The sequence below is a fragment of the Achroia grisella genome, unplaced genomic scaffold, assembly GCF_030625045.1.
Source record: "Achroia grisella isolate CSIRO2021 unplaced genomic scaffold, CSIRO_AGI_Agris_v1 utg352, whole genome shotgun sequence".
Taxonomy (NCBI): Eukaryota; Metazoa; Arthropoda; class Insecta; order Lepidoptera; family Pyralidae; genus Achroia; species Achroia grisella.
The window spans coordinates 820,108-847,906 of NW_026712812.1; the positions used below are offsets into that span (position 1 = coordinate 820,108).

Consider the following 27,799-nt stretch of genomic DNA (forward strand, 5'->3'; position numbering starts at 1 on the left):
GTTCAATTGTATAACGAAATAATTGTAATTTTCAATATGGTTACACTGTCTTGCCCTTGACGTTTGACGACTGACGACTTTGATTGACGTGTTTCATTCATTTATTTTCATCGCCTTGGAGTAGTTTCTTTGGTTATTTAAAAATATATTATAAATTATTTGAAAATGTTTTCCATAGTTTTTTCTGGCAAATAATGTAATTAATAATGGAGGAGGACGATCCAGTAGTACAGGAGGTGAATAGATTATCGCAGTTGTCCTTACAACGTGGTGACGGTTAAGGTTATGTTTTTTAAATAAAACCCCTTATTGTGGCTTAATTATTACTTAATCATTTGCAGATTCCTGTTTTTCTTTCACAAGCTTTATCTAAAAATTTATACGTATACCAGTACCCTGTCAGACCAGCCAACAGAGACTGGAAGGATGTTAAAGTCACGAATGCTTCAATCAAACCCAAAAATCAACTCGTTAGACTGGAAATTGGCTTAGATACATACAGTGATAAATATTGTCCATCTAAAGGCGAGCAGATTGCTATCAACACCGATGGACAACAGGTATATAATTGTAATTGGTGATATCTATTATTACATGTGAAATATCAGTTAGTTTGTCTATTATTTTAATGTGTAGTAATATAATGGAACTCTAGTCTGTGGTAACAGTATAAGCTGGTGGGACCCCAATGAAATATGGTATTATAAATTTAGATTCAGTTATGTAACATTATGACAAGTTTCTTATGAATTAACCATGTTGGTTTCCAGTAGGAACCATGTGGAAGTCAACCTAACATTGCTAGCAATAGTCCAATTATTTAGCATAATTAACAATTCCCTCCTGCCTCTAAGAGACAATTGTGTAGGTTTGGCTCTTATTGATCCATGTTACTCAACCACATTTCTTTGTTAGAATGAATTTAAAATAATTTTAGTTCAAATAGACTACATGAGATACTATGGATATTAGAGGGTTTAATTTGTGGATATATAGGTTGCTTCATATATACTAATAAGGGTTCTTTACTTGTTAAACAAATTAAGATAGAAAGCATTCTATCCTAAATGGTATGGTCAAAGTAGCTCAATGAAACTTACTATGTTATATTAAATTTAAATAAATGTTTTCATATTGATATCAATTAATAAATATATGATAGTATTTATTCCATTCTGTTTCATATGTTTTTAATATCACATTAATGTGTAGCTTATGTTATTACTCATGATAAAATCAATATTGTCTTTCATACAGAAGGTAAGTGTGTGTACCTAACACACACTTTTGCATTAATTATATTAGTATGGATTTAGAATATTTAATATTATACCAGAATAATTTGTAGAGATTTAATTGTCATTAAATTAGGAGTTTTAATATATTATGGGTTAAAGTATGTAATTGCCGAATTGCACTGAAAAATTATAACTTGGTTTTTTCTAAGATAGGACATAGTAATTTAATCAAAATATATACCCTCATTATCTATACATTGTTGCCATCTAATCGGAAGTTCATTTATGCCTTTATGACAGAATTCTGGGGATCTAGATTCAACATACTGTGTGAGAGTATTTTGTACTGCCTCATACACTCAAAAATATCTCAATATGAAGGTTTTATGTCAATTCAGAGTATCTATTGCTATAGAACGGCAATTTCGTACTTTAATTCATATTATTTTACCTTTTTGTACTGGACTTTTAGTATAGAATTGAATTCAACAGAAGACTAGTGTCTTGTATTGCATTCAATTCTATACTATTTTTGTCATGATTGTATTTTACTAATAAAAGTAACAGTACAGTATTTGAAACCTTTGGGTGATGTAATTTAATTATTGTTTTTAAATTAATGAAATAGGAGTCATCATGGCATGTGAAAGAAAAGGATCGATCTCAGTACTTCAGGAATGGTATCATGGACAAAATTGTTTATGAAAGCAGTACCCCATGCGTGGAGTCACGCCATTATGCTGTAGCTATATTGCAGGATAAGGAGTTGCATTGTACACCTATTCAAGGTATTGTATACATACTGATTGTAGTAAGCAGTATTGTTTTTTATAGAATTGGAATGACAAACAAGCTTTATATCTATTATTAACTGGGTCTTAATATGAACTAATATTATGGCAAATAAAGGTATTTATCACTCAAAAAGAAATACTATTTACAAACAAGCTGCCAGTACACCTAATGGTGAGTGGTATCTCTCACCTGTATATATGATGAGCATTATATATAATTAGTAAATCATGGGATCTTACCACTTTTAATTTTAATTGAGCTCTCAATATTATGGTGGGGTGTCAACTGCCATGATCATGAGTAAACTTAGACTTAACAGTATAGAGCACTAAATACTTGTGACAACCATACCCATACCATGACACCTGTCTTGTGTTGCTATTTTGGAGGAATGAGGTGTCATAATAATAATAACCAATTCGCAATCCCCTTTCACCTTCTATATGTAGATTGTTATGAAGCATGCAGTAAATCTACATTTGTTTGTAGGGGTGGTCCAAATGAGGCCGTCATATTCATATTACGATAAACAGGACAAGCGAAAACATGATAAAAATAAATCTAATGGTTCAGATGATGAAGAGAAAGACAGTGATGTTCAACAGGTAAGCTCTTTGTATGTTACTTGTTTTTCTACAAAATCAGTATATTCTCGTATATCTTTCTATAGTATAAAACAAAGTCACCACCGCTGTCTGTCCCCTTATATCTTCTTAATTACATAACGGATTTTAATGCAGTTTTCAGTAATAGATAGAAAGGTTAAAATGGAAGGTTTATATGTATAATGCATCCGTGTGAAGCCGGGACAGATCGCTAGCTACCTATAATGAGAAATCAGGATCACTATGTATTTTTGGCAATTTTATACTTTTTTGACATTTTTTGTATTCATAAATACTAAATAACCAATCTGATCAAAATTGGGGTGGATGGCTCTACATAGTATCCTCTTTCTTATTTTGTCACTGACATTTTGATCAAACAATCCATATATAGGGCTTTGCGTGAGACTTGTCTATGCTTATAATGTCAATTTATGTCTGTAGTGTCATTTTACTTCTTACATAACCATGTAAACCTGTGTGGGAAGTTAATAGGTTATGGTAAAGTAATCAAAATATTAATGTACATATTCCTTATCAACAGGTAACTGTAAAATTTGCTCGTCAAGAGACAGAAGTAGCTAAGAAGGCACGGGAAAAGTCGTTTGAGACTATGTCCCACCGGCTATCAGAAGAACTGTGGTACGATGGATTGTGGAAACATCATGACACTGATCAGGCTGAGGTACGTATAATACTGTATTATTCAGGGTCCTGTCAGTGCCGGATTAAGCCAGCATACAGCTTGTAGCAAATTCTTTTAGTATGTCCATCATTTGGTTTCGGTATTACATTATTATGTTTGGGATTTTAAAATGATAACGCTTGCTTATTTTCTTCTTATTTTAAATTGGACAAATATTTTTTAGTTTCTTAATTATAAACAAAAATATAATATAAACAAATTTTTCCTCTGTGTTATACTATAATAATAATAATTACTCTTTATTGCGCATACATAAACATAGGACAGTAAGTACAAAACAATGAAAATAAATGTTTTACAAAAGGTGGTTTTATCACTATCAACAATCACTTACAGACAACCTGGTGTTAACTATACTCTTATAGACTCGCTATATTGTCTCTCATATTGTGTTCTAGTTGGAGCGCCTCAAACTGTTCAGTGGGACATCGTCGGACGGGTCTGCTTTAGCACTCCGCGGGCGGGAGTACGTCCGCGCACTAGTGCCGCCCGGCGACGAGAGCCAGCCACCAGACCAGATACCTACGTTGCAGGATCGAATCCGAGAGATGCTAATCAGTGGTGAGCACATGATTTCATTCCAGTATTAACATTTCATGAGATAGCGTTAACTGATTTTATTAAAATGTTATTGATTTGAGATAATGGTGATTTTTGCTTATTTCGTCGTTTTTCGTTGCGACTAACAACTGGAAGATAAATAAATATTTCTCATGAACTTTAATGCTACGACAAATAAGAGAAGTAAATAAAAAGAATAAATCGCGATCATCTCGAAATTGCAATATTTGGTTTATATTTTACCTCTACATACCTATATTAATTACTTATACTTTGCTAGCTGTATTCTGTGACGTTGTTCAAAATCCAGTTGTTGGGCTAACTGATTCGATGCCTCTTGCTCGTCTTATAGTCCTTCATTCATGGCAGAATATACTGCTAGCGCAGTGGGATGCGCAGTTTCATTATTATGTGCTAAAAATATTATGTGTGTGTTTGGTGAAAGCTCGGCTGATGACCCTGGGCGAGGTGCGACGGCGGCTGGGCACGACGGAGAGTGCGGCGCTGGCCGGCGCGCGGGCGGCCGCGTGCTGCGTGCGGGGCGCGTGGTGCGCGCGCTCGCACGACGTACTGCCACGCGCCGCACACGCGCCGCACGCGCTGCGCTGCGCCGCCAGGGACCACGTGGTGAGTGCTCGGAGACAGCTAGGTAGGTGAGGTGCGGCCGCGTGCTGCGTGCGGGGCGCGTGGTGCGCGCGCTCGCACGACGTACTGCCACGCGCCGCACACGCGCCGCACGCGCTGCGCTGCGCCGCCAGGGACCACGTGGTGAGTGCTCGGAGACAGCTAGGTAGGTGAGGTGCGGCCGCGTGCTGCGTGCGGGGCGCGTGGTGCGCGCGCTCGCACCGACGTACTGCCACGCGCCGCACACGCGCCGCACGCGCTGCGCTGCGCCGCCAGGGACCACGTGGTGAGTGCTCGGAGACAGCTAGGTAGGTGAGGTGCGGCCGCGTGCTGCGTGCGGGGCGCGTGGTGCGCGCGCTCGCACGACGCTGCCACGCGCCGCACACGCGCCGCACGCGCTGCGCTGCGCCGCCAGGGACCACGTGGTGAGTGCTCGGAGACAGCTAGGTAGGTGAGGTGCGGCCGCGTGCTGCGTGCGGGGCGCGTGGTGCGCGCGCTCGCACGACGTACTGCCACGCGCCGCACACGCGCCGCACGCGCTGCGCTGCGCCGCCAGGGACCACGTGGTGAGTGCTCGGAGACAGCTAGGTAGGTGAGGTGCGGCCGCGTGCTGCGTGCGGGGCGCGTGGTGCGCGCGCTCGCACGACGTACTGCCACGCGCCGCACACGCGCCGCACGCGCTGCGCTGCGCCGCCAGGGACCACGTGGTGAGTGCTCGGAGACAGCTAGGTAGGTGAGGTGCGGCCGCGTGCTGCGTGCGGGGCGCGTGGTGCGCGCGCTCGCACGACGTACTGCCACGCGCCGCACACGCGCCGCACGCGCTGCGCTGCGCCGCCAGGGACCACGTGGTGAGTGCTCGGAGACAGCTAGGTAGGTGAGGTGCGGCCGCGTGCTGCGTGCGGGGCGCGTGGTGCGCGCGCTCGCACGACGTACTGCCACGCGCCGCACACGCGCCGCACGCGCTGCGCTGCGCCGCCAGGGACCACGTGGTGAGTGCTCGGAGACAGCTAGGTAGGTGAGGTGCGGCCGCGTGCTGCGTGCGGGGCGCGTGGTGCGCGCGCTCGCACGACGTACTGCCACGCGCCGCACACGCGCCGCACGCGCTGCGCTGCGCCGCCAGGGACCACGTGGTGAGTGCTCGGAGACAGCTAGGTAGGTGAGGTGTGGCGGTGGCGTGCTACTACACCCTGCACTCGTTTACCAATTTGTTTTCCCAAGGGGGAATTGTTCAGTAAAAATCCGTTCGTCTAGGGAAGTGAACTGATATAAAATGTTTACTCTATTAGAACAACTTTTAGAAGAACATTTGCTGAAAAAATCTGAGTAGGACATGGATAAAAATTCCACGTTATCGCTCCCGGACATCGCGCTGATTGGTTTCTGCAACCATATGTTATAACATATATATAGGTTTTATTATATGACAAAAAATCTCAGAAAAAACTGGAAAGGATCCAAAAATGCTCATAAAAATCATGGATTTAGCTAAAGCTTTTGACACAGTTCCTATGACTATTCTATTAAAACTTGAGGTTATTAATAAGATCATCTTTGTGTCATATATTTTGTATTGTCATCTTAAGATGGTGTCTCACAAGGTATTATTTTGGAACCGTTTTTGTTTCTAATGTACTTAAATATCTCTGATGTTTTTTATTATGAAAATTCTTAAACATGTTTGTGAAAATAAAATCTCGTAACGAAGTAAATACTTTTCTAATTGAATTAGATTCAGTGTATACATACTTGCCCATGTAGTAACAACCTACCTTATATTATGAGTATATTAAAAATATATTTATTAAATTTTTCATAATTCAAAGCAATATGCAGAAATGAATTTCATAATTTTAGCTAATATCTCTTGTTTACAATTACGTTGCTGCTTTTGCGGTCATATTTACAAAATGTTTTCTTTTCCAGCTCTATTTGTTCACTCAACATACATATATAGACCGACGGAAGGTGGCCGCTGCAGTTCGACTTCCTCCAGAAGATGTTTTAGAGATTATTAGCTCAGTTGCTAAATATAATCCACAACACCATGGTTGGGAGTTACTAATACCGCCAGATGTCGCTTTCGAAACTAAGTACCCTGATGTTATGCAACGGCAAAACCTTTACTGGGAGGCTCGTCAGAGATCATTCAATGAGATGCTCATAGGAGAAAATGTCCCCAAACGGCAGCGGAAGAAGTCGCAAAGAGAATCTGTCAGCTCCGATACCATGATGAGTCCAAAACCAAGGTGTAATAGTGTGAGTGAGGAAGACAGTGATAGAAAAAGACATAAAAACAAATCCGCTACCGGTAGCGGTAAACGGACACGAAATATTAGTTCAAGTAGTGCTCATGACGGTACGTGATCATCATAAATTAGGTAGGTTATCAAATTTGAGTAGCACTGGAGCTATTTCGATCTCGCTCGCTATTAAGACGTGTTATGAGTGTGAACGAAATAGAACAATAATAACTGTGACATAATAATATTTTGTTATCCCAATGACTGTTAACATGTGTAGACGTGGTGTGGTCGCTAGCGTGGCTGATGCCCCGAGTGTAAACAATTGTTAATTTATTACGTACGTTTAATTTGCATGTATATAACGGATTAATATATTTTTATAATTTATATTACCCACGCATATTCACTCTGTGGATACATTCAAGAGAAGTGTCGTTTGATTTGACGTAAAAAACTAAATTAAAATTGCTTAGATCAGTACAACCTACCTTTAACTATATGTCAAAATTAGTGTCTCGCCTTTGATCACGAACTATTTAATTGTTTAAATGCAGTAAATATAATTTAATAAAAGGTTGCTCTTTCTTCTTGTATATGTTTTATATAAAAAGTAACCACATTTTTCAAAGCTAACGACATTTTATTTTTCTGTTAGAGGATGCCGCGTTTTTGTCCTAAGAACCACGAAAAAGTAAAATTCCATAATTATAACTGGCTTGTCAAACCAATTCAATCATGCGACAAAATAATGCACTTTCTCCGCAAAAGCTATTTTAGTTGACAGTTTGTTTTATAGCAGTGTTATTTAATTTATTTATTTATAAGTAATGAAGTTTATAAATTGATTATTCTGTATTAAACTATATTCGGTAGGCTGTATGTACCTAGCAATTTCACCGCGTTAACACAGTATTACAATGTGATCTTCATAATAGTGCAACGCTTTTGAAGTCGAGCTATATCGCTACATGTGTATTCACTTTAATGTATATCAGCCTTTATTACCGAAAACATATTAACTTTTCGGTATAGAACATTTCTCTAAATGTATCTTTTCAATGCTCTATATTTCAATTATGTAACGCAGTTACTAATGATTCTCAGTTGAAACTAAATCTACAGTTTTGCGATTATGTATTTAATACATTTAATAGCAAAGTTGCAGTTGCATTTGCGAATAGTACAACTTGTGTAACCTTTCATATATAATGGCAAGCTTGTTAACTTTTCAACTCGTAAAGTGGATCTAATTTCACCGATTTTTTGATATATAAAACAGCTCATATAGGTCGTGTGTTATAAATGCAAATAGTGAAATTATATTCCATCACTATTTGCCATTTTTATATCGTTCGAACAAACCATTACGCGGCACCAGCTAGTAGTCAGTTCGCTGATTTATAAAAAGTAAAACGGCGGGAAAGCAATAGTGCGCATCACAGTTTCGTGGTTGAGTTTATTTAAAATCAAGTGTGCTGAAAAACGACGTACGATATACGTGCGTATTTAATACACTCGGCTCTATTACGCCCTCGTCTTCGGCTCCGGCTGAAATTTGATGTGTTATAACCATCATAACGCACTTATGTGTATCGTAAGTATAATATTTTGTTACAACTGAGAATTGTTAGCAATTATATATGATAAAACATCAGTTCAAGTACATTCTCTGCTTTTGAGTTAAAAGTATGGTGGTATAGCTGGTAGATGGATAACTAAGTAAATGCAAAAGTGCCAGTCTGCCTGCTACTTTTTCATGACTAAACAGCTGTTTTTAAATAATTTTTACGTGAAAATAGTATCACGATCATAGACATTGGGTATCTTTTGTCTCAAAAGCAGACAAGGTCGTGAGTATTTGGTAGTATTATGTAAATTACCTATTTATTATTGACTGCGCTCAATACAATACTTTCATATGAATTAGCAAATATACTATGATCTTGTAATAGTGTGTGTATGACACTAGTTATGTGATTTATAAATAATACATTGTTATTCTTTTGCAAGCAAAATAAACATTTTAATATTTTTATTTTGTGTTATATTTTTTATTATAAACTCATTTTTTTGTTAATAGAAACTATCCTTTGAAGTTGGAACGAAATTTCACACAGTGAGACATTTAATAAAATTTGTACATGTTACCTACTCTAATGTCAATCTTTTTTTGTTCTGTTTATCCTTTAACGGAAAGGCAAAGAGAACAGCGTCCATACAGCCGTTAATGTCAGTCAGCAGTTGACAGCTCACCTAGTCCTAAGTGGCGACCGTTGTTCTTATTATGCCACTCAGCACTCTGTAGTGCTTTAAATATATACGATGGATGGTTACCATCAGGGGTCCGCCAACATAATTGCCATTTCGGTTACAAAAAAATATTGAATTCTGTATAGCATGTCTTTAAAGCAAATAAAATTTTATCATGTATTTAGCAAAGTCAACGGTTAACACCACCGGTGACCACGTTTTAATGGCGAAATATAAAAAAAAGTAGGAATAAAAATAAAACAACATTATTCTCCATAAAATATCTATTTGGTGCTTGTCACAATAACAACAGGATCATGGAAAGACTATTGTATGAGGCAGATATATGATGCAACTTATACGCTTATTGGCTATATTAAAAATACAATGTAGGAGAGAATGAAATCGTACATCTGCAGCCCGATTACATAAAGCAATTATAATTTCTTATTTCAAACATATTGAAATTATTTACGAAAGTTTTGAGTTGTAGTTGCTAATTTAGAACTCAACATCGAGCTTACATGATCAATGGATATAACAACAAAGATAATTTAATATTGAGTAAATTGTCTGTTTGGGTTATGACCACTGATTAGACTATTTCCTTTTGACAAAATTGCAATAGCATTTTCTGGTGGTCACTCTATTCTCTCTAAATTAATTAAAAGAAGTATTTGTATTTTTGTAAATATATACAGTCATTTGAAAAAACTAAGAGCCGAGTTTCTTGTTAGTTCTTCTTAGCTCGAAAGCACTTAGAACTGGCAGTAGATTTAACATACCATAAGAGTCTGTAATAGATCTATATGAATAAAGATATTGTGATTATGTAGGTACTATAGCGTATTTAAATGATTTCATTTGTCTATTACCTCTATAGCTAGTTAAGTTTTATCAGCGTTAACTACAACATTAAACTATATATTTTAGTTATAAACTACATAGAGATTTATTTAAATTAATAACATTGTTTATGCTTTAGTTTGTCTTTGGACTGAAATTGGTGGAAATCAGAGAATATTATGATATTAATACACAGTTTAAAACTACTAACTAGGACACATACGAGCTATTGCTAAACATAAAAAAATACAATTACTTATGTATATATTTCCACATAATTAACACACGAGTTACATATTATTTATAGAATATTTAATGAAAATAGAAAACATTTAAATAAAATTTAAAAATATTCACCGGTAGAGTGCAAAACAGGTAGGTAACTATAATTTAAAAAATACTACTTTTCTTTTTGTATGAAGTAGAATAGAGGGTATACCATAGACACTAATTGATACGGTCGTACGTACTAAGTACGAAATAGTTAAGTCTTTATAAATATACGAGATTCGACAACAAGGTATTTAACATCAAAAAACAGTGTAGGACATCATATGCCTGTATGATCCTAGGTTCAACCTTTAATATCTAGAAAATCGAGGTTTTCTCTAAGAGATTGCTTATAGCGATAAGGCCAACCTTTCTCATATCTGTTCTAATATACTGCTTTTTTTATTTTTGTATTTGTTCTCCGCAATTAAGTGTAATTATTATTATTATTAAAATTAATTCAATATTTTAGCCGTCAAAACGTATCAGATAGTATTTTATAATATACGACACTAATGAATTAATAACTAAGATATTAATGAATTACAACGACGAACAATGTCACAATATTGAACCTAAAAAAAAATATTAAACTTAAAATTTGAAATAAAAACTCTTGTCTGAACTCGGAAGATTCAGAACGAATAGGGGAGCGTCAAGATTTTTATCTAATAGGTACAACTGTAGAAACTACTACCATAAATTATAAATGTTTTTTTTTTATAGAATTACACAGATTACGCAAAAATAGATTTCGATAAAAGTTCTAATACATTAATAAGTAAAATGTTTTACATTAATAACTACAAGTAATTTAAGGATATTCAGGATGTTGATACAAGAAAAATTGTCGTATGAAAATCCTGAAATCCTAATTTATATATCAGACCAGTGACGTCAGATATTTCTATAGATAAAGTAAGATGTATTATAGAATTAGAAAGCTTTTGATTAATAATAATAGAATTCTTTAGTTGAATATAGGAATATATAAAAAAAGATCACATTTTTATTGTGAACCAGAATTCATTAACTTCTTATGAAGTCTAGGATGTAGTATATGTACTTACAAATAAAAATAAAAAAATATAATTCAGTTAACAATAATTAAAGAAAACTATAAAAAATATTACAAAAATAATGACAATTTGATTTATACATTAACCGTTTTCTTCATAAAACTGAAACTTTTCAAACACATTTTACTTATTAGACTATTTTGTTACTTTCTTTCAAACATTTTAAAAATAAAATATTTAAACTATGTATGCATTAGTTGAACAGTGAAAATAGGTTTTAGTATTAGGTACTAGTATTTTTTTTACTCAAATTATTTATTTTTTATATTATACCCGAAATCTTAGATATATTATAACAACTGTGAGAATGAAAATATCTCATTTTATTTAATTATCATAATTATTTCTTACATAGAAAAGTCAACGGTATTAAAATTCGACTCGCAAATATATCGACTCTGCTCGGTATTATTATTATAACAACCGAAAAACGGGACTAATCCGTCCTATTCTATATACAGAACGTATGGTCACATTAGTTTTTACTAAGCTTATTACAGCTTTAACGTTTTTATGAATAAGGTATAGAATAATATAAAAATAAATGTAACAAGTTAGAAAGAAAATCCTACACTTATGTTTAAATATATGTAAGTATATTTTTGTGCCGGAAAACATTATTTTATACTAATACAATGTGTTAAGGAAATAGAGGAACAAAGCTATGGCACAAGTAACATTCATAAGCTTTTTATTATATAAATTTAAAAGTATGTTAAGAAATAATAAATAAAGCATTTAGTAAGAATACTTTTTATCGACATATTTTTTTTATTGGAATAGCAAGGTGACGGCCGATGGTAAGTGGTAGCCGTCGGACAGCAATACGGACATCATGTTATCATGTGACGCCCGTGATATACCACCCATGCGTTGTCATTCCGGAGGATACTAGTAATTATGGTATTTTGTTTTATGAAGCTTATAAAGATTTCAATAAAACATGAATGTTTCTTCCTATTTGGAAATCATTAAATAAAATCTAATGGCCCATTGCTTAATAGGATCAATAGGTTGTAACTACATTTTCTTTAAAAAAATCAGATTCCAAATATTAATAAAAGGGGACCAATCTGAAAGTATACTGTTTCAACTAAAAAAGTTTTTTACTAATCGGTTTAAATGATGGAGTTATTAAGTAACAAAAAAAAAGCAGTCCAATTAAGAACGTCGCCCTTTTTTGGAGTCGGTTAAAAATATATATCTCACATATGATAATTAAAATATTTTCAAATAAAAAAAGATTTATACAACAAAACCTTCCAAAACAGCTAAATTGAGAATATCCTCCTTTTCTGGAGTTGGTTAAAAATAATTACCTCACATACGGTAATTAAAATACAAAGTTTGTAAATGACGGAGTTATGAAATAATAAACGATAAAATAACAGCCGAATTGAGAACCTTCTCCTTTCCTGGAGTCGGTTAAAAATAATTACCTCACATATGATAATTAAAATATGTTCCTAACAAAGCAAGCCAGAGCCACAAATAAAGCAGAGAATCCGTTAATTTTTACAGCGCTGTTGCAGAAACCCAAGTCGCAAGTGTTCGCCAGCTCTCCAAACTTGCTGACTATGTAGGACCAGTCGCAGAGACCCACCCTGCAACCCTCGAGGTACATAGGGTATTCATTCTCTAGGAATAATACTTGATATCTCTCTTTACCTTGGAAGTTTCCATTTGTCGTACATCTGAAAAGGAATTTAAATAATGGATTAGGATGAAAAATATATGACTATTCAACAGTGTCAAATTTGTTTCCGGGATCAAAAAGATTATACTAGATTTTTCCATATATTTTTGTATTAGACGTGTTGTAAGATCGGCACTTGTGACTTACTTATAAAGAACTGCAGCTGCATTGGCGTTGAAAGGCGACATTCTGGAGGTGCTCCACTTGCGGGCCTGTACCGGGCTCGTGTGGTAGTTGTCACCAGTCAGGGGGGCGGGGTCCTGGTGGGTGCCTAAGGTGGTGAGCAGCATCAGCAGCATCTCCGAGTCAGTCAGGTGGATTTGAGCCCGAGGCTGTTGGGGGTCCGGATCTGGAATGAAAATTAGATTGGTCATCACAAACTTAAGCATATTTAAATATTTTCTTTTTTCTGTGTCTCATCATTATCATTTCAGTCCGGAATACGTTCACTATTGAACAAAGGCCTCGATCTAAAATCTCCATGACGATCGGTCTTGCTGTGCTCGCATCCAATGCTTTCCAGCGATCTTGACCAAATCGGTCCTGCGCTGGCTAGCTTGAGACTAGATGGCGTTGTGTGAATTATTTAGGGATATTATTATATTATTAGTATAATATCTATTCTACATAGACTTTAAAAAATATTCTGCGTGGGTACGTCCGACTTATCTATTTTAACCTACAAGCACATTGCTTTGGAAACTGTTTCGGCTCAAAGGTGAAGTAAGGTAGTAAAATTATAAGATAAAAGGTATGCGTTCTGTTACAATTATTAAAAGATTTATTACCATGTTGAATGTGCTTAGTGAAGAATCCAATCATATCCCTTAGAAGGGTGCAACCAATCTTCGGAGTATCTGGTGAACCATACCCGTACTTGTAATATGTCTCCAAGTCCTCTGCATACTCGATAAGTTGCAGTTCTTCTCGCGAGAATACCTTAAAAATATAATGGATTCTGCTTAGTTGCTATATGCTAAATGCTTATATGCTAAAATATACAGATTTTAGCATTCAAAATATACTTTATGATTGTTATCCAAGATAGGGTGTATGTTTTAATGTTTCATTAATTTAATGTGGACTGGTGACCCTATAGCCAGAATAGAACAAGCTTAGTCCAATACAAGACTTCGACCTTCTGTCTAATTAAAAAACCCACTTATTCCAATAATATAAAAATCTTATTGTTAGTCAAAAATGTATTTTTTTAAAACGGCTCTTGGACTCAGCGGTCTAACAGTACGTTTTTCCAGAAACTTTATCACGCACAACCTCATTGTGGTTGGTGGTCACCTTCCAGCAATAGTATTTCCGAGCCGATACGACATCAAAAGAAAGGAGCTCGGCAACATACTTGCACTTCCCCTGGTGCTCATGGACGGCGGTAATTACTTACTATCAGCTGAGTCGCAAACTCATTTGTCCTCTATGCTATAAAAAAAATATCGCAATTCTATATATGTAGGTACAAGAGGTGACTCACCGCGCACCATGGTGAGATGGCTGCGTTATCCCAGGCCTTGTTGTAACGACACATCTGGTACATGCTATATACTATATCAGGGTTAATGTCATAGTTGAAACCCAGCCTTAGAGATACGTTGGTTATCATCTGTAAACATCAAAAAGAAAATATCTTTATTCATGTAGGGCTATTACAGACTCTTATATTTAAAAAAACTACTGTTGGTTGGTCGAGCTAAGAATTGACAAGAAAACTCAGCTATTCTTTCAAATGTATTTGTACTTGTTGACAAAAATACAGTTAAATTTTTAAATTCAAAATTAGGGAGAATAGAAAACATATTTCAGGACTAAAAGTACTACATTGCAATGAGGAAATTCTGCTGTAGAAATTTAGATTTCTTTTATAATAAATGTAATGTATGTAATAGAGTTATTAAAATCATTATCTAAAAGAATTTTTAATATTATTAAATTGAGACAGTATAACATATGAATGTGGATGGTAATAAGGGCAGAGGAAGGCAGAAAGAGATGGATGACAGATGATATGGGAAGAAAGGTAGAATAACGAGATAAATAATCAAAGTAGCTCTGACAAAGAGGACTGTCTGTAGCACCTATTGTGTACGAATGTTTGTTTAAGGGACAGTCGCCCGTTATTGTTTTGGATACTAGGGGTGTCATGATGTACGTAATGATCTTCATGTATATGTTCGCGACCGATGCCACTTACCACCATTTAGACGATGAGCTTGTTTGCCATTCCAGATTCATAAATGTACAAATAAAAAAAACTCACGTCCTTATACTCCTGTTTTGATTGGAATATGTGCATTTGGGATAAAGTGTCGTTATTCTCCCCGACGTTGCTCTTCCACGCCGAACAGAATTTGTAAGGCTGAAACAATGATAAAATGTACCTATCAATATGTAGGATAACGATACACAAACAATTTTATTTATCAGAAAATACTAGGTATAAAATATTATTTAACGACTTTGCCCGGGTCAGCAGGTGTAATGTATTATTGAAAATAAATATTAGCTTTCTGCACTCCTTCTCCATATAGATTTTAACTGTAGTATTCAGTTGATGTCCTCGGTGATCGAGCGGTTTAGCACACCACCTTACTACTGATAGACGCAGATTTGATTCCTCGCACGGTACAAACATTTGTAATCATGAGTACGATTGTGTATATCGGTCTAGGTGTTTTCGATGTATATTATGTTCTGTTTAAAAATGTATCTAATTATTTCTATCAGTAGTCTATTAGTACCCATAATACAAACTCTGTTTACCTTAGGACTAGATGGCATTCTGTGAATTGTCCTGAGATATAATTATTATTTTTCATGTCAGACATCTAATAGGTACCTTTTTAGTGTGATATATCATAAAATATAACAAGAGAGATACTCACCCTGATCCCTTTCTCGTCATTATCTCTGGGTATGTCTAACCCTTCGGTCGGTCCCCGGAACATGCCATCTGCGGATGCCCTGAAACTTGCACTATAAAGAGGTTCCTCCACATATTTTACCTGAAAATAAAGTGGATACATAATCGATACACTTTCATAATTTCGCTGTACTTCAGTTTGTTGTACTTATTAATAATACGAAGAAGAAAAGGCCTCAGTCTATACTTCAATTGGTTGTTCTTAATTATAATATGAATAAGAAAGAGCGTCAGTCTCTCTGTTCGTTTGTTACTTTATCCCAAGTAAACGGTAATACAGATATTTTATCGAAAAAAAAACGGTTATACGGATTTTTTATCTAAAAAAAGCGATACAAGATAGACACTCTTTCGTATCAACAATAGTAAGATAGAGATATAAAACTTTTATTTGCGTTAAAGAGCACACACAAGGTACAGTAATATAAAGAAAAAAAATACACAACTACATTGGTCAGTTAGCGATATATAATATAGGTTGTTAATGTTCCACTGATTTTTAGGCAATACCTGAAAATCAGTGGATACGCGAGGACACATGTAACAAGACCACCGCATGTAACCACTATCACGAATAGCAATAATAATAAATTATTACTATACACTACGCCACCAAGCGGGAGTTCACAAAAGAATAGTTATTAACTATTACAGATCAGTGAGTAGAATATATTTGATATATCATAAGAGCCTGCAATAGACCTAATATCTTCATTCATGTGGTCGTCATGAATGAAGATATAATAATAATAATCTTTATTTGCCTCAAATAATAAACTATTACAATTGCTGCTTATAATAAAATTTAGAAGTAATATTCGAAAAAAAAACAAAACGGTCTATAATTCAGAGAGGGCAATGAGTCTATACCTCACTGCTATTCTGTTATAGCCTTTATTAGTAAATTAATACAATAAAAGTACGACGACGATAGCATTTACTGTCCTCTGCTAATATATGCATTATATGAAATAAGACACAACATAAAATAAATTGAAAATGTTTGAAAATCAATATAATAAAACACACAAGAAAAGATAAATAAATCTTGCATAGTCAGGTGGTGTATAAGGTGTACGTATACTATAGGCAAAATTCGCGTATTTGTTTCTTAAAGCTTACCAAATAATCATGAGGATTGTCAGTGAGGAGTCCTGGATACCTCTGCTTCCAGGCCCTCATGAGCTGCTGCGTGGTCATGTACCCTTCGCTGGTGAGACCGTTTGCAAATGTAGTGTTGATATACGGTATCCACTGCCATCGTTGCAGCAGTTCGATGTCAGTAGAACAGATTCTACGCTGGAAATTTAATATTTTAAATGATGAAACAAACCAGAACTCAGAACTCAGTTTTGGTCTAAAAACAATTCTGTACGTTAATCTACGAATTGTATTTAAATCGGCGTGATATTTTTGAGTGAAAGAGTAATAAAGAAACGTGCTTTCAGACTTCTGCGTTATTCGGCGTGATATTTTTGAGTGAAAGAGTAATAAAGAAACGTGCTTTCAGAGTTCTGCGTTAATCGGCGTGATATTTTTGAGTGAAAGAGCAATAAAGAAACGTGCTTTCAGAGTTCTGCGTTAATCGGCGTGATATTTTTGAGTGAAAGAGTAATAAAGAAACGTGCTTTCAGAGTTCTGCGTTAATCGGCGTGATATTTTTGAGTGAAAGAGTAATAAAGAAACGTGCTTTCAGAGTTCTGCGTTAATCGGCGTGATATTTTTGAGTGAAAGAGCAATAAAGAAACGTGCTTTCAGAGTTCTGCGTTAATCGGCGTGATATTTTTGAGTGAAAGAGTAATAAAGAAACGTGCTTTCAGAGTTCTGCGTTAATCGGCGTGATATTTTTGAGTGAAAGAGTAATAAAGAAACGTGCTTTCAGAGTTCTGCGTTAATCGGCGTGATATTTTTGAGTGAAAGAGTAATAAAGAAACGTGCTTTCAGAGTTCTGCGTTAATCGGCGTGATATTTTTGAGTGAAAGAGTAATAAAGAAACGTGCTTTCAGACTTCTGCGTTAATCGGCGTGATATTTTTGAGTGAAAGAGCAATAAAGAAACGTGCTTTCAGAGTTCTGCGTTAATCGGCGTGATATTTTTGAGTGAAAGAGTAATAAAGAAACGTGCTTTCAGACTTCTGCGTTAATCGGCGTGATATTTTTGAGTGAAAGAGTAATAAAGAAACGTGCTTTAGCAACGGGAAACAACATGATGGTAATGGTGACGTGTACATCGAGTTCTGCGTTAATCGGCGTGATATTTTTGAGTGAAAGAGCAATAAAGAAACGTGCTTTCAGACCTCTGCGTTAATCGGCGTGATATTTTTGAGTGAAAGAGTAATAAAGAAACGTGCTTTCAGACTTCTGCGTTAATCGGCGTGATATTTTTGAGTGAAAGAGTAATAAAGAAACGTGCTTTCAGACTTCTGCGTTATTTAATTTAGCTCGTCGAACTGCCAACTCTTCCTTCCTTCCAAGCTACATACGAACTTTATTCCTTGTATGATAATGCCATTTTCAGAGGCGAAATACGCGACAAAATATTGGATGTAAATTGAAGAAAACTTAATATGATTAGTGATTATGTCAAAATCAAAGTCAACTATCATCGAATGAGAAATGGAACCCGCTATCATTATAAAGCAGTGTGCTAAACCACTAGACCGCCAAATGGCCGTCAATATACCATCATCGTCGTCACCTAGCAAGTTAATACCTACATGTCATAATTAGGAAGGCGAGTCATAATTAAAACTATGTACTCGTAAACAAAATATTAGGCCGCTGAATAATTAACAGTAGGTCTATGACCATGAAAAAACCGTCGGCTGTAAATATAAACAGCATCCAGATAACACAAAGTTATTGTACCTACAAGGTAGGGTACCATAACTTTTTTTTTATGTGACTGGAATAACAATCAAACAATACCTTATGGTATGACAACAGCCCCTTATTTTTTTTATGCAAATACCGCAGGTACTTTCATTTGACGGCCTCGGAGTTCTAGTGTTATAGAACACCGCTTTACTTCCGATGGTCGCTGGTTCGGTTCCTCGCACGGCACAAATATTTGTACGGCAATAACACAACGCCACAAACACGCAATAACACAAAAAATCTAAATATTTATATCAGCTGTCTAGAAACCAGATGGCGCTGTGTTAATTATCTAGGGCTATTTATTTACATTTAGTGAAAAAACAGTTAATTTGATATTACAAACATACAATCAAATTTTATTTATTTCTGTAGACTTTGTCGCAGTTTGGTCGCCGAACAGTCAATTCGAGGCTATAGCCCAATTCCATTCATTGCCTGATGATGCCTAATTCAGAGGAAGCACGTATCGCAATATAGGTGTAGATTCAATAAGAGTCGGAATATGATTACTAATAGGGAAGGTTAAAGTAGTGGTGGTAGTTACGAAGAACGAAATAATATAAGTTCATTAAGTAATAAATATAAAAGTCTAAAGAGGCGCACTATATGCATAAATAGCGCTATAGACATTAGGTAACATCCTGTGACACAACTACACTACTAAGGACTAAAGACTAATGTTTATGTTGAAAAAAATAAAATTCATAGCGCTGACAATATTATCACTACGTGTTATTGTGTAATTATTTTAAATAACATCTATTTAAAAGAGGAACACACAAGTTTCTTGCTCATTCGTCATATGCGTTTTGAATGAGAAGTAGAATAAAAAAAATACTATTCAAAAGTGCTAGTATTGAGTTTAGTTGAATAAAGATTATTTATATTTCTAAAGAGTCATGCACCATACATCAAACAGTCAGTCATCAAGAAAGGAACGCTGAAGATGTGTCCAGTGGCGTGCCTTGGGAGAGGCCTATGTCCAGCAGTAGACTGAATTGGGCTGATGATTATGATGCATCACAGAGTCATCATACATTACGTTTGAACCTGAAAGTTTTATTTCCACTTACGTTTGTGTTTCTGAAATTTCCATTCCTGTAATTGTCCACAATATTAGCCTTGAGATCTGCGAGATGTTGCAATTTTGTTATTTCACTGGCTTCAGGGTTGTTGGAGCCATGTCTGCTGGCCAGCCAAAATGCTACGGGTAGGCAACCTGAATATAAGATATGACATTATTAGATCCTACTCCTTTAATGGACAGTAACAGGATAGTGAATGCTGGCAGAGTACCAGCGTAGGATGATAAGACGAGCCTGAGGCCACTTTAGCTAGACGTCGTGATATTATTCATCACAAATTAACCAGGTTTCCCGGGAGATATTACTGCCAATTGAGTTACTAATCTCCAATATTGATAAACATAATCCTGAGAAATACAATGTGGCATCAATATAATAGTTTGAGAAATATGTAGCGAAATCGGTGTACCTATACCTATATTTGGAAACATAAACACAAGAAAAGGTTTTGTACGTATGTTACCTACATGATTATTACTATTAGTTACAGAAAATATCAGTCCAACTAAGAAACACCTTTTTGCAAGTCGGTTAGAAATCGGATAACTAAGCACGCCTCCAAGATAAAATGGCTCGTCAAATATACCACAGCATCACCTCATATCCGGTGTCTCCTGTAACACGGCGGTTAGGTAGCTATATTAAAAATAGATAACGCGTGCGTGCCACCAATAATGATGGTTACACCATAATGAAAACACCGTAAAACCCATAAATAACTGCGCTAAATGATGACCTCAGAAAGACGGCCGACCCTATTAATTATCCTATTTGTCAGTACTAAATGAGGGTAGGTAGGTATCGATTAGATTTGATTTAATGTTACACGAATGTAGACAAGGTGGTGGCCAACCTGGTTGTAAGTTATAACCGTCACCTATACTCACTTACACATGAAAATAACTTTGGTAAGAGAGAAAGAAGAAAAGAAAATTATATTCGATATACGCAACAGTAAGAACAGTAAATAATAATAAAAAACTAATGAATTCTGCTTCAATGTGTAGTCTGCAATGCGAGTGGTTCTGTTCAAGGAAGTAGAGAGCGTCATTTAATCATCATTGCATGTCAAATATGTTTTATTACTATGCCTACCATCCATTTCAACCTTTTTTTCCGTGTAGGCATACTTTAGTTGTGACAGGCTGGCAAGAAACTCATCAAGCTGACACATCACCAAGACTAGCCGCATCTTATACAACTTACAGGATTTAAAATTTAAAGATTTGAGAAATAAATTATTCAAAGCTAATAACTATCACAAACATGACAGATTTTAAACAAAAAAAACTTATCAGAATAGGTCCATTCGTTAACGTAGCTTTCAAATAAGAAAACGTATCAGAATGTAAGAACATTTATCTCAATTTCATCAAACATTTATGTATTTATTTATTACTTTTAATACACATATAATAAACATATATTTGTATAATAAAACAGGGTGTGAAACCATGAGATAGGTATAGCTAGTTATTTAAAAATGCTTAACTTAATAAAGTACGATCCGTGCGTGATGCGCGAGCGAGTGATTGTTATATTATTGGCGTGGGTGGTAATGTGTGGTAATTGAAACATTCACACAGCAGAATCTGAATGAACGAACAACTGTATTATCGACAGAACATGCTAAATTGGTGAAGTGGAAAATTAAATGTTCACCCTTTGTGGGGTGTTATTTCATGTGAAAAATCTATTATGTTAGTGTGCTTTGTTGAGCAAGTTGTTATAGGGGTGTATTATGAAACTAACTTACATATACAATCTATACTAGCTATTACCTAGTTCTAGTTGTAATAAAATTTCTAAAATAAAAGTAGCCCATATTACTCCTTATAAAATCAGCTATCTACGAGTGAAAGAATCGTTAATATCGGTCCAGCAGTTTCAGAGATTAACACGTATAGACAGACGGACAAATTTTTAAATTTATTTGAGTACCGTATATACTTTTATACGCATTAGTAAAAGCTGTTAATTTCCATTTACACACATATAGACACTTCTATTTTATTTTTATAAATAATATATAATTCTATATAAAAATTATTTACTAATATTTTTTATTTAGAGCTTCATGACCTAGTTGTTTAATACCCTGCCTTAGACCACAAAATCGACAAAAAAAATAACTGTGTTTAAATATGCGATGGATGCACTATACTTGACTGGCTAAAAATGAGACATGTTCCTTAACTATGGAAAATATATGTATTGAGGTCAGCTTGAAGAGAAAAAAGTGCAGTGTATGTACAATGGCATTACAAAAACAATATAAAATGTATGAACAAAACGTTAAAATATCTAAAAGACAAATATTTCTAACATTCCGATATTTTTTTAATTATTAACCAGCGTTTGCGGGTAGAATTTAAAAATTAAAAGAATTTAAAAAAGCAGCTCGCTGAGTTTTTCCTAATAAACTTTTCCGTGATATTTTTTTTATAATAGACGACCGTTATCGCGGCCATTATAAATCAATGGAATTATTGTACATATACTAGTTGTAAGAATACTTCTTGATAGAACTTGATTGTATTAGTTATTAGTAGTTATTACGTAATATACTTTATAATCTGTTATTATTGTAATATATTTAGAAGTTCTCATAAACCGGTTTCGGAAGATTGTAGAGAAGTATATATATACGACGATATTATTCTTATAACAATTATATGTTGGTCACTAGCTACTTAGGTATATTTAACTAGCTGTATACTGTGACGCTGACCACGTTGGATACGTCAATGTTATTCACTATCGAAAAAGATGTACTATTTTTTTCATAACTTCAGTTATGCATTAAAACACACGATAAATAAAATATTTCCATTTTATAGTACTCGTAATTACTACTATAGACAATGAATACTGGAAGAATATTACATTGTGTAATAAAAAAATATATAAATCGAGTTGCATATATCTCTGGTGACGCCGTGGAATGTACTAGAATTTCTATAAATTTATTAAAAGAACAAAACATATTTCCACTCTACAATGACGTTCCATTTTCAAAATGAGGCATTTTATTTTTAAGTAATATTTAATGGCTATTTATTAATATATGAAAGGTGAAAAGTTCTGGTGGCTTGTTTCGTCAAAGTTCATAGCTAATATAGGATACCTAACTGTTCAGCTCAGGGAAAAAAATAAACTTGGATACGTCACACAGCCTTAAACTAAGTAGATCCTGCAATGAACAATTTGAAACATGACTACTAGGTGAATGTAGATAAGTACGTAGTAAGTAGACAAAGTAGTAATTGGTAGATAACTAAAAAACTACAAAAATTTCCGCCGAAATGGTCTATGACAGTATTTAGTATTATAGCGACATTATGTCAAAGTTTGGATAACTTCCAATAGTACATGGTTACATAAACCGTAAATAATAAGCGAGTTTGCGTCTTTGAGCGATGTAACAACGGATATAGGCCACAAAAATGGATTCGTCGAAGCACACATAGGTATAATAACAAGGTGATTTAGTATAGGTACCACTGGTTAGTCATCCTATGTGCACATACTATGGAAAATATTAAAATAACAGTCATTATATAGTCCTTTGTAAGCATCGGAAGGTTTCCTATTACGGTTACGTTAATAGATAATAAAAATATATAGATAGATAGTTAGATAATGAAAAGTTAAATTTGTTGTAAAAGAAAATAAAATCTTATTTTTAAATTTAGTTTAGTACATATTATTAATACAGTTAAACGGGTTTTAACACGAATAACTTTTATGGTAAATAAAGGTAGAGTCAGTCAGCTCTTGACCACGGTTAATGCAACCTAGTCGAAACGTCGAGAGAGGCAAATACCTTTATTTACCATAAAAATTATTCGTGTTTAAAACTCGTTTAAATATGTTAATAAAATTGAAATCTTAACAATTTTTTTTAATATAAAGTGTTTTTGTAGAAAATGTTAAATCGAACCTTTTTACAGTAAGGTTGTGACGTTATATTATTTTTGTTAAATACGCGTGCAAAGTCGGGCTGGGTCTTATATGATTTCTTTTAGCTTTCATGCTGACCTTAGATAGATTAACAAACAAGCTAAAGTCTCAGTCATACATTAGTCATAGAATACTCAGTCAGTAATACAAATCGACACACAAATTTTTAGATGCCGGTCAGATTCTCCAGCTCACGACCTATTGTTTGCAAATCGGGGTGTTATACCGTTGACCACGACTCCTATTGTTTTTTTAACATAATACTATTATATAATAGACTAGAATATGCGTATTATGTACAATTTTGATACGGTTTTATATAATAAGTACATAAGTTATTTAAAGTGGACGCGGAAGACTCGCAATTAGAATCAGGTATGGTGCTATAGATACTTATGTACATATTTCGCTATTATAATAGTGTTTCAAAGATATTAACATGCCTTTCTGTGTCTAAAAGTTATTTAATATTATTGTTCTGTTGAGAGACGTGTTTATATTCAAAGTAACAATATAATGGATGTCCGTGCATGTTCGACATGTCCCGTGCGTGTCAATGCTTACGAATATTATAATTGCGATAGTAAATCATCTGTTTGTCGCACTTTCAAGCTAAAACTAATGAACCCATTGAAATTAAATTTGGTACACAGTAAGTCTGAGAAAGAACATAGGCATATTTTACGCGAAAACAGTTTTCTAAGAGGTTGAGAGAGGAGATGAAACTTTGTTTGGACGTAGCGTAATTTATAAAGCTGGAAGCTTGTAATTTTTTAGACTGTTGTTAACTATAAATAAATATGACATTCAAAGTTTGTTGTTGTCATGTTTATTTATATTTAACAACTTATTTGTTTCACATGTTACCCTTAAGGAGACAATATAAAATAGGGGATGAAACTTTTAAAAAAAAATTGACTAATAATTAAAAATGCTATCCAATGTAACTATTCAACGTAGACGAAGTCGCGTGCACAACTAGTTGTATATATGAATGAAAACGTTATTTTCTTTTGAGATGGCACCATAAGTAGTTAGTAAAAACGTGTTCAGATTGACAGCGTGTTGTCGTGGAACGTTTTTTATGAGAATGGAATGCCATACAAGCGTCTGACCTAACTAGTCTATAAACGTGAACAATAGTAGAAAATAATTATCGTTTATAGTCTATTCTATATTTTTTTATTCCATAATGTTGACTTACTTACAAAACATTGGTCTCGATATTTCCCGCATAAGTACCAATATATTGTGTATGTATTAAAAAAATATTAATTATTTCCATATTTCTATGAATGATAACAGTGTATGAATGTACCTGGGTCTTGTTTTGTCCAGCAAAAAATAAAAAGTTACGTAAATACATTAATTTGAGAATATCGTCGTGAACAAACCTGAAAGTTATTGCCAAAATATGTCTACAATAATCCATATAAAATTTCGACGCTTTGTCGTTTTTGAAATTTATTAAAATGTTCCGACGAAGATAAGTTATGTATAGACAAACTTACGGAGACAGTTTATACCTCAATTTTTGAAGTTGGTTAAAATACCAGATCATTAGGAATAAAATGTAATAAGTAAATTCATCGTGCATTAAGTTGAATGAACTAGTTAATTATGCAATTTTTTAGTGTACTAAATCGTCTAGTCTGTACACTGTCCAGTCATTGCCATTATAATTTAGTATAATCATGATAATAGCAATAAGCTAACTGTTTCGCGGGCATACTCTATTATTTTGGCTGCTTTATAATAGTCTATGGTAAAGAGATTTCTTTTTAATAGACGACTATAAAGATATTGTTTGGAAGATTTGTTGTAATCGTAACATTCCTGTAGTAGAAATTTACTTATTAACCTGTGTGTGTGTACCATTTTTATGCAATAGCTGTTTTTAATTATGACAATTGATGGCCTCGGTGATCTAGCGGTTTACCACACTGCTTTACTTCCGACGGTCGCGGGTACGATTTCTTGCACGCTACAATCATTTGTATTCATTAGCATCAAAATAAATCACTTGGAGTTATTCAAAGAGTAGGTTTATGACTCAAATTTGATTGCCTGTTTTCTTAGAGATACTGCGAGAGGAAATATTGAAATGATATGTAATATTATTGTCTACTAGCTTTTATTACCTGCGACTTCATCCGCAAGGAAATACAATGAATATTTTTTTTAAATAAAAGTAGCCTAAGATACTGCATATAATATTAGCTCTCTATGAGTGAAAAATCGGTCAAAGTTCCAGCCATAATTTTCAATTATTAATCAAAATACATTTTTTATATATATTCTTTTTTTATTTCCAATGTGTGTGTGACATAAAAACAGTGATACAATAAATGTAAAGTACAAATTTTATAAACTATTAGGAAAAAATATTTTTTTAGAGAAAAGAACGCCCTTCTTATCTCTAAAAAAATATTTCTTCCTAATAGTTTATAAAATTGTTCTAAATAAAAACAAAATGTGACGTTATGGGACCCACAAATGTGACTAACTGTGACAAGGACGAGGAAGGGGAATCGAAGGGTCAAAATTGACGAAATTAGTATGATGTATTTATGGTCTTAGTTATATTATTAAAATTTTTCACTTACCAGGTATTTCGTGTACTCTGTTGGTACTCAACGCATGGTTGGCAAATAGGTAGGCGGTCTTCGAGCCGAATAGCAGGTACGGATTCTCGTCCACAGACAAGCAAGACTCCTGACCAGCGACGGCAGTGGCTAGAACCGCCGCGATGAACAACCGCATCTTCAAGCGTAAATTTTTACATGTCTTTTTATCTATGTGAGGGTGAGTGGTATACAAGCATACGTCCTGCCGCAATTGTAAGCGGCAATCATACATAAAAGTACTTGTAGTGTGTTAGGAATCAATCCCACGTTGCCGCTCTCTGATACCATGCAGAATCATTATAACCAGTAATGTCATTGCCATTCTCAATCATTCAATTAGAAAAGTCATCCAAGTAGGCCGGTTGATATTGATAATGGAATTAAAATAAAAATGTAGTAGAATTAAAACGTATAGCTTGGGTCCTTAGTCATATTAGAAATAAAAAAAAATAACTGATGTCTTGCCACTAGTTTCCCGAAATTTTCCTATTATTGGTAAATAATGTATTCTGGCAGGCTATGTCACGGTCTTTAATAGTACTAGTATGCAATAGTTCTCCCTATAGATAGGTTTTATAAGTAATATCTATGACATAGGATTGAAATTATTAAGGTAAATAAAACAGTACCTAACAATCGCAATAATTTTGCGGCATAAAAATTCCCACAGAAAAATATTACTAGTATTAAAGTAAGTATAGTAGGAATATATCTATATATAGGTACCTACTCGTAATTTATATTCACTTATATAGTCAGTTAGTCATAATGGAGCACGTACATAAGTTACTAATACTTATAAAACGCCATAGGTACCTACTTATGGCGTTACCTATAGCAGTGCTCCATTACGTTTACAAATATTCCCATAGCCTAAAAAAGTTGTTCAGCTAAGTTCACATAACATTTGCTTTGCAGAATGCTTTTATTTTAGTTTTCTTCATTTTAGCCATATTTGAATATAATATACCATTTAAGAATTATTTAAAATAATTATTTAACAAGTTTAGACAAAAATACGACTTTTTGATCAAGTTACAAAATCAAAGCAAACAATATCAACAATAGCGACGCATCGGCACAACACATTGAAAGAACGAAATCTTTCTAAAACATAATGTACAGTTTGAAAAACCGTGTCACGTTTCTTTGAATACAAACGGAACGTCATAAATGCATATTTGAAACGAATATTACCTTTTCGCGGGAAATATTCGGGATAATATCCGGCTTGTCTATGGTAAAAGGCGCGGGCAACGCGGCGTCTCTCGCACACGATGGCGGAGGTACTGAATTGAGTGAGATTGGTTCTTGTTTGATGTTTTACCAGGTTGTATAGCGGTGTGGTGCTTGTTGGCATGTCATCCGCTAGCTTCATGCAGTACCTAGTATTATAGTTG

At 34.8% G+C, this 27,799-nt stretch overlaps 2 protein-coding genes across 2 annotated transcripts; one reads left to right on the top strand and one right to left on the bottom strand.

Moving 5' to 3' along the window:
• Window positions 1–117: 117 nt before the first annotated feature.
• LOC131843855 (DNA-directed RNA polymerase III subunit RPC5) lies at window positions 118–7,270 on the top strand. Its single transcript, XM_059192616.1, has 8 exons — window positions 118–236; window positions 342–560; window positions 1,867–2,026; window positions 2,523–2,638; window positions 3,183–3,323; window positions 3,743–3,905; window positions 4,351–4,532; window positions 6,453–7,270. Exons 1-8 carry the CDS (start codon window positions 207–209, stop codon window positions 6,891–6,893), a joined length of 1,452 nt encoding a protein of 483 aa, XP_059048599.1. The 5' UTR covers window positions 118–206; the 3' UTR covers window positions 6,894–7,270.
• A 4,960-nt stretch (window positions 7,271–12,230) lies between these two features.
• On the bottom strand, window positions 12,231–27,671 carry LOC131843862 (multiple inositol polyphosphate phosphatase 1-like). The gene is made up of 10 exons (XM_059192623.1): window positions 27,597–27,671; window positions 26,379–26,535; window positions 19,798–19,943; window positions 16,968–17,144; window positions 15,808–15,927; window positions 15,183–15,281; window positions 14,400–14,528; window positions 13,702–13,852; window positions 13,061–13,262; window positions 12,231–12,911 (listed from the first exon to the last, which is right to left on the bottom strand). The coding sequence occupies exons 2-10, from the start codon at window positions 26,533–26,535 to the stop codon at window positions 12,671–12,673; spliced, it is 1,422 nt and encodes a 473-aa protein (XP_059048606.1). The 5' UTR covers window positions 27,597–27,671; the 3' UTR covers window positions 12,231–12,670.
• Between the last annotated feature and the right edge of the window lie 128 nt (window positions 27,672–27,799).